General features: G+C 42.4%; 2 protein-coding genes across 2 annotated transcripts; both read right to left on the reverse strand.

Annotated features, from left to right (window-relative positions):
- Nucleotides 1-4,074: 4,074 nt before the first annotated feature.
- On the reverse strand, nt 4,075-6,025 carry LOC127757985 (xyloglucan galactosyltransferase KATAMARI1 homolog). Its single transcript, XM_052283581.1, has 2 exons — nt 5,429-6,025; nt 4,075-5,346 (listed from the first exon to the last, which is right to left on the reverse strand). Exons 1-2 carry the CDS (start codon nt 5,887-5,889, stop codon nt 4,224-4,226), a joined length of 1,584 nt encoding a protein of 527 aa, XP_052139541.1. The 5' UTR covers nt 5,890-6,025; the 3' UTR covers nt 4,075-4,223.
- A 3,225-nt stretch (nt 6,026-9,250) lies between these two features.
- On the reverse strand, nt 9,251-12,147 carry LOC127756708 (protein ENHANCED DOWNY MILDEW 2-like). The gene is made up of 7 exons (XM_052282079.1): nt 11,833-12,147; nt 11,030-11,076; nt 10,784-10,907; nt 10,593-10,691; nt 10,053-10,300; nt 9,859-9,948; nt 9,251-9,775 (listed from the first exon to the last, which is right to left on the reverse strand). Exons 1-7 carry the CDS (start codon nt 11,953-11,955, stop codon nt 9,469-9,471), a joined length of 1,038 nt encoding a protein of 345 aa, XP_052138039.1. The 5' UTR covers nt 11,956-12,147; the 3' UTR covers nt 9,251-9,468.
- Between the last annotated feature and the right edge of the window lie 872 nt (nt 12,148-13,019).

Consider the following 13,019-nt stretch of genomic DNA (forward strand, 5'->3'; position numbering starts at 1 on the left):
CAAATAAACCTTATCTCATCTATTAATTTGAACGGATATAACGACCAAGCGTGTACTACTGAAAACTTGCTCGACTACTGGCCCCAGAAAATTGACGTCCTCGAGTAACCAACATTGTAGAGGTCAAACTGCATGCGACAATATGGATCCACGAAATTGACAGAGTTGGAGGCGGCAGAAACAACAGACGAAAATCCAACAACATGGACCAATTCCACAGATCGAGAGATATTCAGATGGAGTATATACCTCTCAGTCTCAGAGACGGAGATGTCAAGCTGTTCCAGTCAAGTCTGCACCTCATCATCTATATATTCATCTGACGTCTGGTTCAGTCAGGGCCGGGATTCATCAGCCGAAGACTTGAACAAGCAGGAGTAGCTTCTGCTCATCCATCACGGTCAATCTCCAACAGCAGCATTTGCAGTCAGAAATCACTCGCTATCATATTCTCCTATATACGTACAGCATTTGGGCAAATCCTATGACGTACATTTTATGGATTCAGAAGTACAGATAGTCAGATACATGTAGGCGATTGCACTTCAAAGTTGGGTGTTGGAAACTGACTAAAGCATCCATCAATTATCCTCTCAAGTCTCGAGTCAAGATAAAACCACACGATGATTCATTTGATTGGCTTCCAAGTTTTGGGTTATTAAGAAATTAAAAGGAATCAGTTTTACTCGCTCAAACTATTTCATCTCTGAGAAGACTTCATCTTATGTTGCTCCTTTAACTATACTAAAATCTGATGCAGCAAATACCCCTGATATGTGCGTCGTCGCGGTCAATTTCTCCAACAGCATATAAGCCCCTTCTATCTCTCTCTCAAAGAATTAATTCAAGGCTGGCTTCTCTGACTGAATTAATCAAATGCTCTCAATTCACAAATTAACTCGTATATATATATGATCCATCTGATTTATTTGGCTTCAGGAGTTTGGATTACTGCACCCAGTAGTTCTGTATGTTCCTCACTTAAATGCCCCTGATCCGTCCAAACAACCGGTCTTTTTGGCCCGGAATAAGTCCATTTTGCCTCCCTCATCTCTTGCGCTTCCGTGAATAACATCCCTCAACCGGAAAACCGGGTATAACGCCTCCTTCATCTCTGAAAACTAGAGCAAATCACCTCCCTCGGTGGTTTTGCTGGCGGTTTCGTCCGACGTGGCGTTGTTAACTCGGTTGACAAGCTGACTCAGCGTGGTGGGACCCACATGTTAGTGTGTAGCTCTCTCTCTCCCTTATCTCTCTCCCCCGGCCTTTCCCTTCACCCCGGTGCAGTTCGTCGACGTGGGTCGGGCGCAAGGCGGCCGATGGCGCGTTGCGACGGAGAGAGGTAGCCGTGCGACGGCGGTGATGCGGGAGAGTGCACGCGGTGGGCGGCGCGGCGATCGGCTACGGACGGCCGTGCGCAGTGGGCCAACCTTGCGTAGGCACGGTGGTTGGCGAGGCCGGGCAACCACTGACAAAGGCCGGGGGAGAGAGAGAGGTACACACTCACATGTGGGTCCCACCACGCTGAGTCAGCTTGTCAACGGGTCAACAACGCCACGTCGGACAAAACCGCCAGCAAAACCACCGAGGAAAATGATTTGCTCTGGTTTTCAGAGATGAAGGAGGCGTTATACCCTGTCTTTCGGTTGAGGGATGTTATTCACACAAGCGCAAGAGATGAGGGAGGCAAAATGGACTTATTCCTTCTGGCCCAACCCATGAATTACATAACAGGCCGGCCCATTCAGAAATCGATTTGCTTTTCCTTATACTTCACGGTTTAACTTCTGGCCCAAAAAAATTGACTAAGAAAGGTTTTATAAAAAAAAAGCAATTCTACGGTACTTAAGAAGATACCATAAGGTAAAAAAACTTAGTGTAAAATTTGGTATCTCAACCTAGACATCAAGAAGTACCAAATTTACTATAGAAAAGGTGGTACCTCCTCAAGGACCGTAAAATTGCTTAAAAAAATTGTTTAACAATTTAAAAAGTGTGAGCCGCAATAATAGTAGCACTTTAGAATAAAGCGACCTACACGATATGATCATATGAGTGCTCTAGGTTCATCAGTACTTCAGCGTGCGATGTGGAAGTGAATGAAAATCAATGAAAAGTTGTTGATGGGTCATGCAATTGTAGGTTGGCATGCCGAGCCCATTCGTCACGTCAAGAATCACCTACCAAACAGTGTCATGTTTTGATTAAGAAAAAAATTAAGTCACTCATTTGTTGAGTGATCTGATCTGTCTTGTTGGCATGATGACATGACATTCTTAATAGCACGTAAGCCTGATCTTGCACGTTGGCCTTCTGTAACCTCAGACTTGCTAACAGTCCTCCAATTAATGGAGTCATAAAGGAATCAAGTTAGAAACTAGTACAGTATTACTTAACATTTGTACAGCTTCATGATTAAATGAAATGAGATATAGTCACCCTTAGCTTGTTCCACAACTTTCACTACAATAGCTTGGCCCTGCTTATATACAGACTACTCTGAATACTCAAATCTATTTTCCTTTTGACTCCAAGTCATTGATTGAGTTGGATTTATTACTAAGTCTCCCCAGCACATGCATGCCATTTGTTTGGCACTGTTACACACACCTTTCTTGTCACACACCCTAGGAACTAGTTTTGCCCAAAACATTGGACCAATAATTATCACTACTCTCTTTTTTCTTCTTCTAATAGACGCCATTGAGTTTTGACATGATGTTTAACCATTCCTTCTATTAAAAAAAATATATAAATGTTATATTTATTTTATTGTGACATGTTTTATTATTAAATAAACTTTAAGCATGACTTATACTTGCATATTTTCATGAATTTTATAAATAATGTGAAAGATCAAAAGTTACTTTAAAAGTCAACAACATCATCTTTTTTATAAAACAAATGGAGGTAGTATATTTTTAGTCTTATTGGTGCATACAATGCTAGGGTCTTCGATCACTTGGGTAAAATCATAATTGAGGTTGTAAGGGAATCTGTTTGTTGGCTTTAATCCATCCAACTGAGAAATGTTCTCGCCTACTTGACTAAATCACGTGGAGTATCTACTATAGGGTTTATGAAATTTGAACGGATCGAACTGGGTCAAATTGATGATAAATGCTCAAAATTCAAGGTAATGACTCAAATTTTATCAAATTATGTTGAACTCAACCTAGTTGTACCAATTTGAGCTGTCTTGCATAGGTTGATAACCGCGATATATGTTTGAGTGCTTATCTTATCGTCGTGTTTGCGAGCCTTTATCTATTTGTCGTTGTGTTTGCTCTCCAAGTCTAAAAGACTTCCATGTTAATAGAGAGAGAAAAAAAATCCATGTTATTGTTGATCATGTGCATTTGGTTGTTCTAGATTATTATATAGTGTAAATTGACAATTCTCTACCATTATAAAAATTGAAGATATTTTTGCTGGTACTTTGGTACGTCATCCGTGTATGAGTCGGTTTTTAAATCTATTTGCTTTTGGAAATATAGATCCATATTTAAGTCGGGTTTTAAGTTCGTTCATTTTTGGAATACAAAATGAGTTGTATAAGAAATATCTTTAAAAACTCGCATGCTAATTTGAGATGATCGGACTCCTAATTGCAGCTCATGATTTTCTAGAAAAATATATATCAAAGCAAATTCCCATATTGAATTTCACCTTCACTAAACCGTATAACAATAATAAGATTAAAATAACATTCACCCGTTGCAATGCACAGGCATTTTCTAGTGTATATATATACATGTACAAAGTTGTTTTGAAATAATAGGAATAGAAGAAGAATTGTATATCAAATACACTTTAATCGATCTAGCTCCTAGCAGTTTGTGCAGGAAATTTGGCTATTTATTTTATACCAATGCCAAAACATATAAGTAATTTGCATTCAAGCTATACTAATATGTAAAACTGAAAGCCTCTCTTCTTCAAAGCTTGAGGATATATTGGGCACACAGCCGCTTGACAAGATACAATTAATAAAATCTACATATATACAAACTGAAAGCAATCTAGTTGATTGTTTTTTTATTCTAATTTTCTCTCGCTCATCATACCGCCAATATACGCACTGATATATTTATATTTATATTTATATGTCACTAACATACACGGCAACAGTGACAATTTAACATCAACAAAAAAACACAACAATTAACAAAACAAACACTACTAATTAACACAAAAAAAAAAAAATCTCCATTTCACTTGTGTCATGAATCTTTTGCAACCACATCGTCGTCACCATCTAGCTTCCATCCCAAGATCTCGCCATTCTTGATCCTCCTCATCCTCGCCATGATCTCGTCGAAGGTGATGTCGAAGGCGTCCCTCATGTCGCCCTCGAATCTCACCCTAGGGTCCTTGTACACGAACCTAGGGATCATCCTGATCACCTCCTCTCTCATGGCGGCCACCTCGTCGTCGCTGAACCTCCTCAACACCTCCTCGATGCGCACCCGGCCTTCGACGACATCATCGGGGTCGATGACTACGGAGTATCGCCGGCGATCAACGGTGGCGTTGTCGTTGTCGGCGTCGGCGTCGCGCTCGTGCCATTGGTACTGCTTCTTGAACGTGGAGGCCTCGTGGAAGAACACCGGGATGCAGCCGGCGAGGACGGTGTCGATGGAGGAGCGGCGCATGAAGGAGTCGCCGGGAGGCTGGAGGCAGAAGCGGGCGGAGGCGAAGAGCGCGACGAGGCGGCGCGGCGAGCGGCAGGTGATGCTGCCCTCGAGGCCGTGGCTGCAGTCGAGCATGCCGCACCGCCCCGGCGGCGAGGCGGTGCACTCGTCGATGATGTGGTCGCGGATGGCGAGCGTGCCGTTGGCGCGGCGCGCGCCGGCGAACGCGAACAGCCATGGGCGGCGCGCGGCGCGCGCCGTGGCCTGCCACGCCGACACCTCGCGCGCCGACGACGGGTGGAAGTAGCTCGGGTACGGCACGGCGAAGTCGCGGCGCTCCCAGATGTTGGACTCGTAGGTGAGCACCGTCATGTTGCCGGACTCCGGCCGGGAGAGGAAGCCGTTGCCGCAGCCGAGGGAGTCGCCGGCGCCGCCCCGCCGGAACATCCACGTGGTGCGCGCGGCGACCATGAAGTGGTCGCGCCCGCCGAGCGCCGCCCACGACGGCTGCGACGTCAGCCACCGGAGGAACTCCCTGGGCGGCTCGTTCCTCTCCGTGGCGCTCGACCCGCACTTGTGCCGGTTCAGCTCCAGCGCCGGGTAGAACGCCACGTACACCGCCGTCGCCGCCGCCATGTCGCCGGTGAGGCACTCGTACCGCCGCATCCGATTGTGGAAGATCACCTCCAGCGCGTACTGGTCCGTGTTATACCTGCATCCATGGAATCCAAGATGATCACCAACCGGCGACGGCGACGGCGACGGCGAGGCGACTGACACGACGCGTTCCTTACCATCCGGTGTTGGGAATGATGTCGCCGTCGACGGTGGCGTTGCCGGCGGCGGCGGGAGGGATGACGGGGCCGAGGCCGGAGTTGGACATGACGACACAGACATGGTACGGGTCGTCAAACACCTTCGGCCCCTCGACGCACTCGGTGAGCATCTGAAACCGCCGTGGCACCTCCAGCACATACACATACCGCCCATCGCACGACGCCTCCGCCGCAGCCTTCGCCGGCAACGACGAGCGCCTCCTCACGATGCCGCCATCGTCGTCGCCGGCAACATCGGGCGGGGGAGGGAGGAATCTGGCGTCGAGCGCCAGCGGGAGGACGACGCGGCGCGACAGCAGGTAGGAGGGGTAGGGGAAGAGCGAGAGGTGGAAGACCTGGAAATGGAGGAGGCAGGAGAGCAGCCATGAGCCGACGATGAGGAGCCCATAGAGGACATACTTGGGGTAGTTGGCCTCCATGGGGGCGGCGCAACTACTAGAAAAACAGATTTTCGCTGCGGCCAAAATGTCTCTCTCTACGCCACGACGGCGGCGGCTAGAGCTTAGAACAAGCTATAGCTAGAGGAGAGCATCCATGGGGGTGGAGGGTTTAGTAGGGGAGAAGGGTGATGGTGGAATCAAAGAATCCATCCATTAATTGGGTGAGAAGGTTAAGAAGGAGAGGGGAGACCAATTGCTAGGGGTTTGAGTTAAATTAGTTGTTATTTTATGTGACCATTGACCACAAGTGTACGTACGGTATCAGCTGGGTTAAATTTATTAATTTTTTTAGTTGTTAATTAAAAAAATGTAATTAACTTAAGCTAATTAACCTAGCTGTGTCAGCATTTGTAGCTACTGATCAGTTAAGTATGGGGTAGTCGTATCTTCGGGCACTGTACGTTCTGCACAAACGCATTGTCTATATTGCGTCTGATGTAAGTTGCAGCGCGGTAAAAAATAATTGTGCATCCAAAGTCTAACCCTGCTAGGGTTAATTCATTGATCCTGCAGGTTTAATTTATTATCAGATTTTTTTTACATGAAGTTTTAAAATCAACAGTTGAGGAGTAGTGTGTATATGTGGTTAATTGTTTATATATATGTTGAATGTATATATGGTTGTGCGTGTGTGATCTATATATGACCACTCGTGTGAGGCATGTTGATTAAGTCAGCACTTGATCTAATTAAGATCAGTACGTTGATAGTATGAACAGTAGTACGTCATTATGATATATCTCAGTTTGTAATCAGTATAGGTATCAATGTGTGCGAGAGATGTTTAGTTGCTGCAGGTATATAGTGGTCTTTCACACATATAAAATCAGCTGGGAGATGCAATAATATAATTGATTTAAATTTGCCAACTTGGAATTTTGGAAATTTTTTTTTTGCGGGGAAAACTTAACGTCGCAACTTGCAACAATGTATAGATTACGTGTATAATAAATATATGACAGTACCCTGATTTGAACAAAAGATATATCTCACAAAACATTAATTATGGCATGCATGCATGCATGTATATATAAACCTCTCTTATATTTTAGCTGCATTTTATTTTGCACTCCCTTTTTTTCTTCTTTCAATTACACAACTAGCTAATTGCTCTGCCTGCGTGCCTGGAGATTCAGCGAACCTTAATTTTCCTTGTGAATATCGATCACACACCATTAAAAGTTCTTGGAACTGCGAAGATCAGATCACACGGTGAGCTGCTAAATCTAAAGCAAAACTGTTCCTTCAGGTGCACTTCTGATCACTTAGAACAGTGTGCTTATTGTCTGTGCCCAATTCAGTCACAGAAAAAAAATTGATGGTTTCGTTGGATCCAAAAACACAAAGTAGTATACACACACACCTCTTCAAGAAACTATATTTTTTTCTTGTTTGTGCTGCAGCTTGACAGTATTTTTAGTCCATGGTGTCGCAATTACTTTTGCTTTAGCATTCCTAAGCATTATTCAATAGGCCATCCCTGTAATTGACTTGAGTTGTCAATAAGATTTGCTCATTGGGATTCCAAGTAGTCGTCTAGAGGGTTGGTGTTCAGATTCCAGTGAGCATTAAGGTGCAGATTAGAATAATCACCAGAGTTTCCAATCTCCATGAGTTCTCTCTCTAGCTAGATCATGATCGAGGCCGTGATTATTTTGTAACGGGTTCCACGGGCACAAGATTCAACTTTGCATCATGTGATTTTTATTAATTTGATCAAAGGCAGCATTGACGGATTCTTGATCCTTCTGACTTGCATTGCCAGCTACCTGTACCTAGTAGCTGGGACCTGGATATAAGAGCATCATGAATGCGCTTATCAGTTATCAACATCTATCATTTTGTCAAATAATTAAAAGAGATCAGATTCTTATTTGTAATTTTAAAATGGGTTGAAGAGGGCTAATTCTCATGAATTTTGGATGGTATAAGAGCGCCGATGATCTGGCTTTGCCTGACAGCTAAAATGTTATACTAGTTTTTGCCAAGGGGATTCGATCCGTACACACAGCCACTGATCATTGAAGAATGAACAAAAGGAAGGAATGGAAGAGATATATTTTATTTTATTTTGAAGAATTTGACCACCTTTCTCAATAAATAAATAACAACATACATATTGGATAAACTGTTTATCTTTGCATATTTATATGTATAACTAGTTATTTAATTACCGTTGTTAGCTTTATTTATTCAGTAGAAATATATCTCTCTTTTTCGGCATAATTTTAGAGTGGTTCACTACATCTTTTTCTTCTCATTTTTAGTCATTGAACCAAAAGTACTCCTTCCTCTTCCTCGTTTTCTCCCCTTCTCGTTTTATCTCCCTACTAATGAAGGGCATAGTATATATTCTTTTAACCTCTTTCTTAATATTGTCTTTATCTAGCTAAAAGTAAACTTATTTAGGGATGGAGGAAGTATTAAGGATATGGTTCTTTAATTATTTGAGAATTGAGATTCTGAGCGTTACATATTCTCAGTCGTGGAGAATCAAATGGTAGCGAATTAATTAGTGATGCTTGAGCAAGTGAAGCTTGGCTAAGAAAAAAAAAGATTTGAAGGGAGAGACGTCCCTCCCTAAATATTTTATAGAAAGGAGAAATCAAACCTAAGATGGCAAGCTCACTAAGGCTGGGTTCGTTAACCTGTGTTCCAGACATGAACAGTGCGCACGGAAAACAGAACGGTCAATTAGCATGTGATTAATTAAGTATTTGCTATTTTTTTCAAAAATATATCAATATGATTTTTTAAGCAACTTTCCTATATAATTGTTTTTAAAAAAACATCATTTAGCAAATTAAAAAGCGTGCGCATGAAAAACGAATAAGAGGGATTGGGAACTGGAACGAACGCAGCCTAACTGTGCTGCTAGCCACTAAGCCCTGGTAGTTTCCTCAGCTTGACCGAGCACAGCTGGATGCCTGGATCAGGCAGGAACGGTGTCAACGGCCATGATTTGAAGAAAAATTCGGCACCGATATTTATTATGAACAGTCTGCTATGCTGCCAATATACCCTTGAGTGGAAAACGCATGCACAAATCATCTTAAGCTAGGAGATATGTTAATGAATGAATCAGCTGCAGCAGAAAGGTAGTATGACAAAAGGAAAGGGTAACACACAGATTTTTCCTGTTCAATACAAAATATTTTTTTCGAACATTTTTTAATCCTTTTCGGCACCTAAATTCAATAATACACAACAGATATAGAGAAGTTTAGCCACAAAATTGCCTGTCGAAATACATAAATATAATAGCACAGATATGCACCAGCTTATTGCTTCACTTGGACATCTCTGGAAACAAAAACATCAGAAACATAATGCAGGCTACTGGACACTGGTCAACCGCAATGTTATCTTCCATTAAAATAATAACATAATAATGATAACAATACACACAAGTGGCTTAGCACGTGACAGTTCAACAGAGTAGATTGCGTTGCACATTCTAACTTCCCAATTTCCGAACAAAGTGTTCTAGCAGGAATTACACCAATCTGCTGGCGTATATATGTGTTAGGATTTATCTAGATGAGTGAGGTTGGATGGTCAGTCATCAAGCCAACCACAGGAGCCTGGATATGGAAGTGGGAACAAGGCCTTCGGCGCAAACGAATTGAAACCATTGGAAAGATCCTGGTCAGTTTGATCAGTTTCAGCTGCCGGCTGCGGAGGCGGCTGGGATGGTTCGGAGGAATGATCAGGCGACATGTCTTCTTCGGGTATATCTAGTACTGCGGGTGCGTCTTCTTGCCCTTTGGGCTTCGAAGGACCACGTGTTAAAAGGTTTTTGCAATCAGGAAAGATAATGTGGTTCCTCGCGGGAGTTCCCAGTTCTGGATCAATCTCATGCTTCCTGTAAAGAGAATAATCCATTTAGTTTTGGGTGGGCAAGAGGAGCAGTTCATATGATTGACAAAAGTAGCATAGTTAACACACATGCAGTAGATCAAAATTTGATCACGAAGTACGTCATCCCACGCCCTTTGCACGATACCATTACTTTCATCATCTTCAAAGACTATGTCACTGCAAAACAAGTGCAAAGCGTGAGCAAAAGAAAAGAAGAACCATGTTTCAACAGTAGAATGTTTGGAAGATGGCAGAGGCATCTCTCCAATGTGAAGTCAAACCTTGGTAAGCACTTCCTGTGGTATACAGTTGGACAGCGTCTGCATATTGCAAATTGATTTTCCATGTCATTCTTGTTCTCTCCTCCCTTGCATACATGGCATTTATGCACCGGACAAAGGAATTTCAGTCCACGGGCAACTTCCTCCTCAAAATTTAAGGGCTGCATACTGCTATCAGGGTAGAGTAGTCTAGCTAGACACTTCGGATGGTAAAAGTGTCCACATTTTTCATCTTCACATTGGAATACCTGCCGAGACATGCAAAAGTTAGCAAATAATTGGACTTACTCATATGATAGCATACATATATTAGAAGTTGAACAGACATTTGGAGCATATGACAATGAGAAAATGGCATCTTAATCCTAGCAAAATAAAAAGAAGAAAGAAAATGCATATCCTAGACCCTAGTACATTCTTTATTAGCAAAAATTGAGTCTCCTCCTATTTTTCCTTGTTTGTTGTACTAGATACCACATTGTCATTTCAATCAAGTGTAAAGCCTTCATGAAAAATAATCAAATGGCTTTGTTGTCATACCTCAGCCCCTGATGACAAGTCTGAAGAACCCAGCAATCCACACGAGAAACACTGATGCTGATTATACTTACAGTTCTTGCATATATATAGCGGTTCACTCTGAATTACCCAAAAAAACAAGAAAAAAATGTCAATATTAGACATAAAAGAGCGTTCATTCTAAAGAATGGGGCAACTCAAATAAGATATACCTTTTCATCATTTTGCCTAAAGATCTTCCATTGTTCTTCAGTTAGCCCAAGGGTTGTGCACTGGTTTATTTCTGTAATGTGTTTCTCTGTTGCGTGGAAAGACCTCAAACATCTGCCCTCACAGCTAAGAAAGGGCAAGTAATAGTAAGAAGCAATAACATTAACCACTACTGTTTTTCATTGAGAACAAGTTATGCAACAAGCTAAATTGCAACATGTTATGAACTTGATTGTAAGCACACTTACCAAAGAAAATCACCACCATCATCACAAATTGAACAGACATCCTCCCACTGCACAAAATAGTAGATTAATCTGATTATCTTAATTGTTCAAAGCGGAATTGACTAGACCAGCAGAAAATAACCATAAAAAGGTTGAGTTTAATAAATAACAAAAAGAAATTCTATGGATCAGTTTAAGAAGGCATGTGTTATTGTAATTGGTCAGAGGACAAAAAACGAAAACAAAGATTTCATAGTCTCATAGAGAGTAATTACATGGACAATACTTAAACTCGTGACAAACAGCCCTGGCATGACAATCTACAAAAGTAAAAGAAAACAAAAACTATCCCCTATCCTAGAAAACTTCAAGCCATTTTAGAAACAGAAAAAAGTTGATAGCAATTCTCTCAAGGGTCACACTATTTTCTTATTCTTAGGAGTATCTTCCCTTGCTAAGGTGAGCAAAACTACGAAGCGCCATAAAATTGAAAGCTCCTTTGCCTGACTCCTTAAACCTATAATACTTGGAGAGGAAAAAGGAAAAGAAAAACTGAAGGAAGAAACATGGGCACATTAACATATACTTTTGTTTCCATAGAACAAGTAAACGAACCGACACTATTAATTTCTCTTGAACCAAATTTCATCCTCACTGAAGCAATTCGAGGTTTGATTCAGCATCTAGCACCTCTGATTCCAGCAATCCTTTTTTTAAAACTAAACCCCAACCACCAAAGGGGACTAACCCCCCACCCCCAAAATCCAATGAACAAGACGGCGACACCAAGCATGGAGGGGCGCGTTCCAGGTTGTAGGGTATACCTTATCAGACCCTGGCTTGTTGTTGAGCTTGCTCTTTCTACTGTCGCTGCTGCTCCTCTTCCGCTTCCTGAACCGCAGCGGAGGGTACCGGCGGTCGCTCCCCGGCCTCCTCGGCCGGTCCATGGACGGAATCCCGGGCGGGCGGGGGGAGAAGAGGCAGTGACGGGGGGCGCGATGGGGGTTGGGGTTGGTTGGTCACCTCGCCGTGGTTCTCGCCGGCGGCGAGAGGAGGAGGAGGAGGCGGCGGCGGAATTTGGGGATTTGGGTAGGTTTAACTGTTTAAGGAGGCGGGGAACGCCGTTGCCGTCTCCGTTTCCGGTCCGGATTCGACGGCCGCTTTAAATCTCCCGTTGCCGTCTCCGTCTCCGTGCAAACTGCAAAGCCGTTATTACTGGAGTACTCCTCCGTTCCATATTAAAGTCGATTTGATTTTTTTAAACTATATATTAGGTTTAAATAATTTATATAAATTTTTTTAGCAACATCTACAATACTCATGTATCATTGAACGTATCATTGAATATATTTTTTTTATAAAACATTTGTTTTGTGTTGGAAATTTTACTATATTTTTTCTACAAACTCGATCATTCTTAAAAATGTTTAACTTGGAAAAAGAAAATCAAAATACTTATATAATTATATAACGGAAGACGTACCTGTTAAAAAACAAAAGTCATTTCATGTTTGTTTGTGTATCTGAAACCGGATTTTCATTATTCAGTTCTACATATTAAAATAAGTTTATAAAATGAGAGAATCTACTCAGTATCACTAAGTTTTCTTCACTTCTACAATCTACCACTGACTTTGTCAAGTTAAATAATATACAATCTACCACTGACTTTGTCAAGTTAAATAATATGCTATTGTGTTTTCTTGAACCTCTAATGTGTGCTATTGCCGTCCACAAGCCGTTAGTTGGACATCTGTTAGAGCTGTAAAAAGACCTATTTGCCCCTAACTCACTGTACATGGTTTTTTTTTCCAGGGAGAAATGTATAGTAATCTATCGACATTGTTTGATGGGATAATGCCAAAACTGTTTTGCATAGTATTCAGACAATCAGACACTAGCAGTGCAGAGCTCTCTCAAACCCTCTGCGGCGGCGGTGACATGGTCGCGGCCTGCGATGGCGGCACGGTTGCGGCCCGCGGCGGCGGTGACGCGGATGCGGCTTGCGACG

This window comes from Oryza glaberrima, chromosome 12 (genome assembly GCF_000147395.1).
Source record: "Oryza glaberrima chromosome 12, OglaRS2, whole genome shotgun sequence".
NCBI classification, from domain to species: Eukaryota; Viridiplantae; Streptophyta; class Magnoliopsida; order Poales; family Poaceae; genus Oryza; species Oryza glaberrima.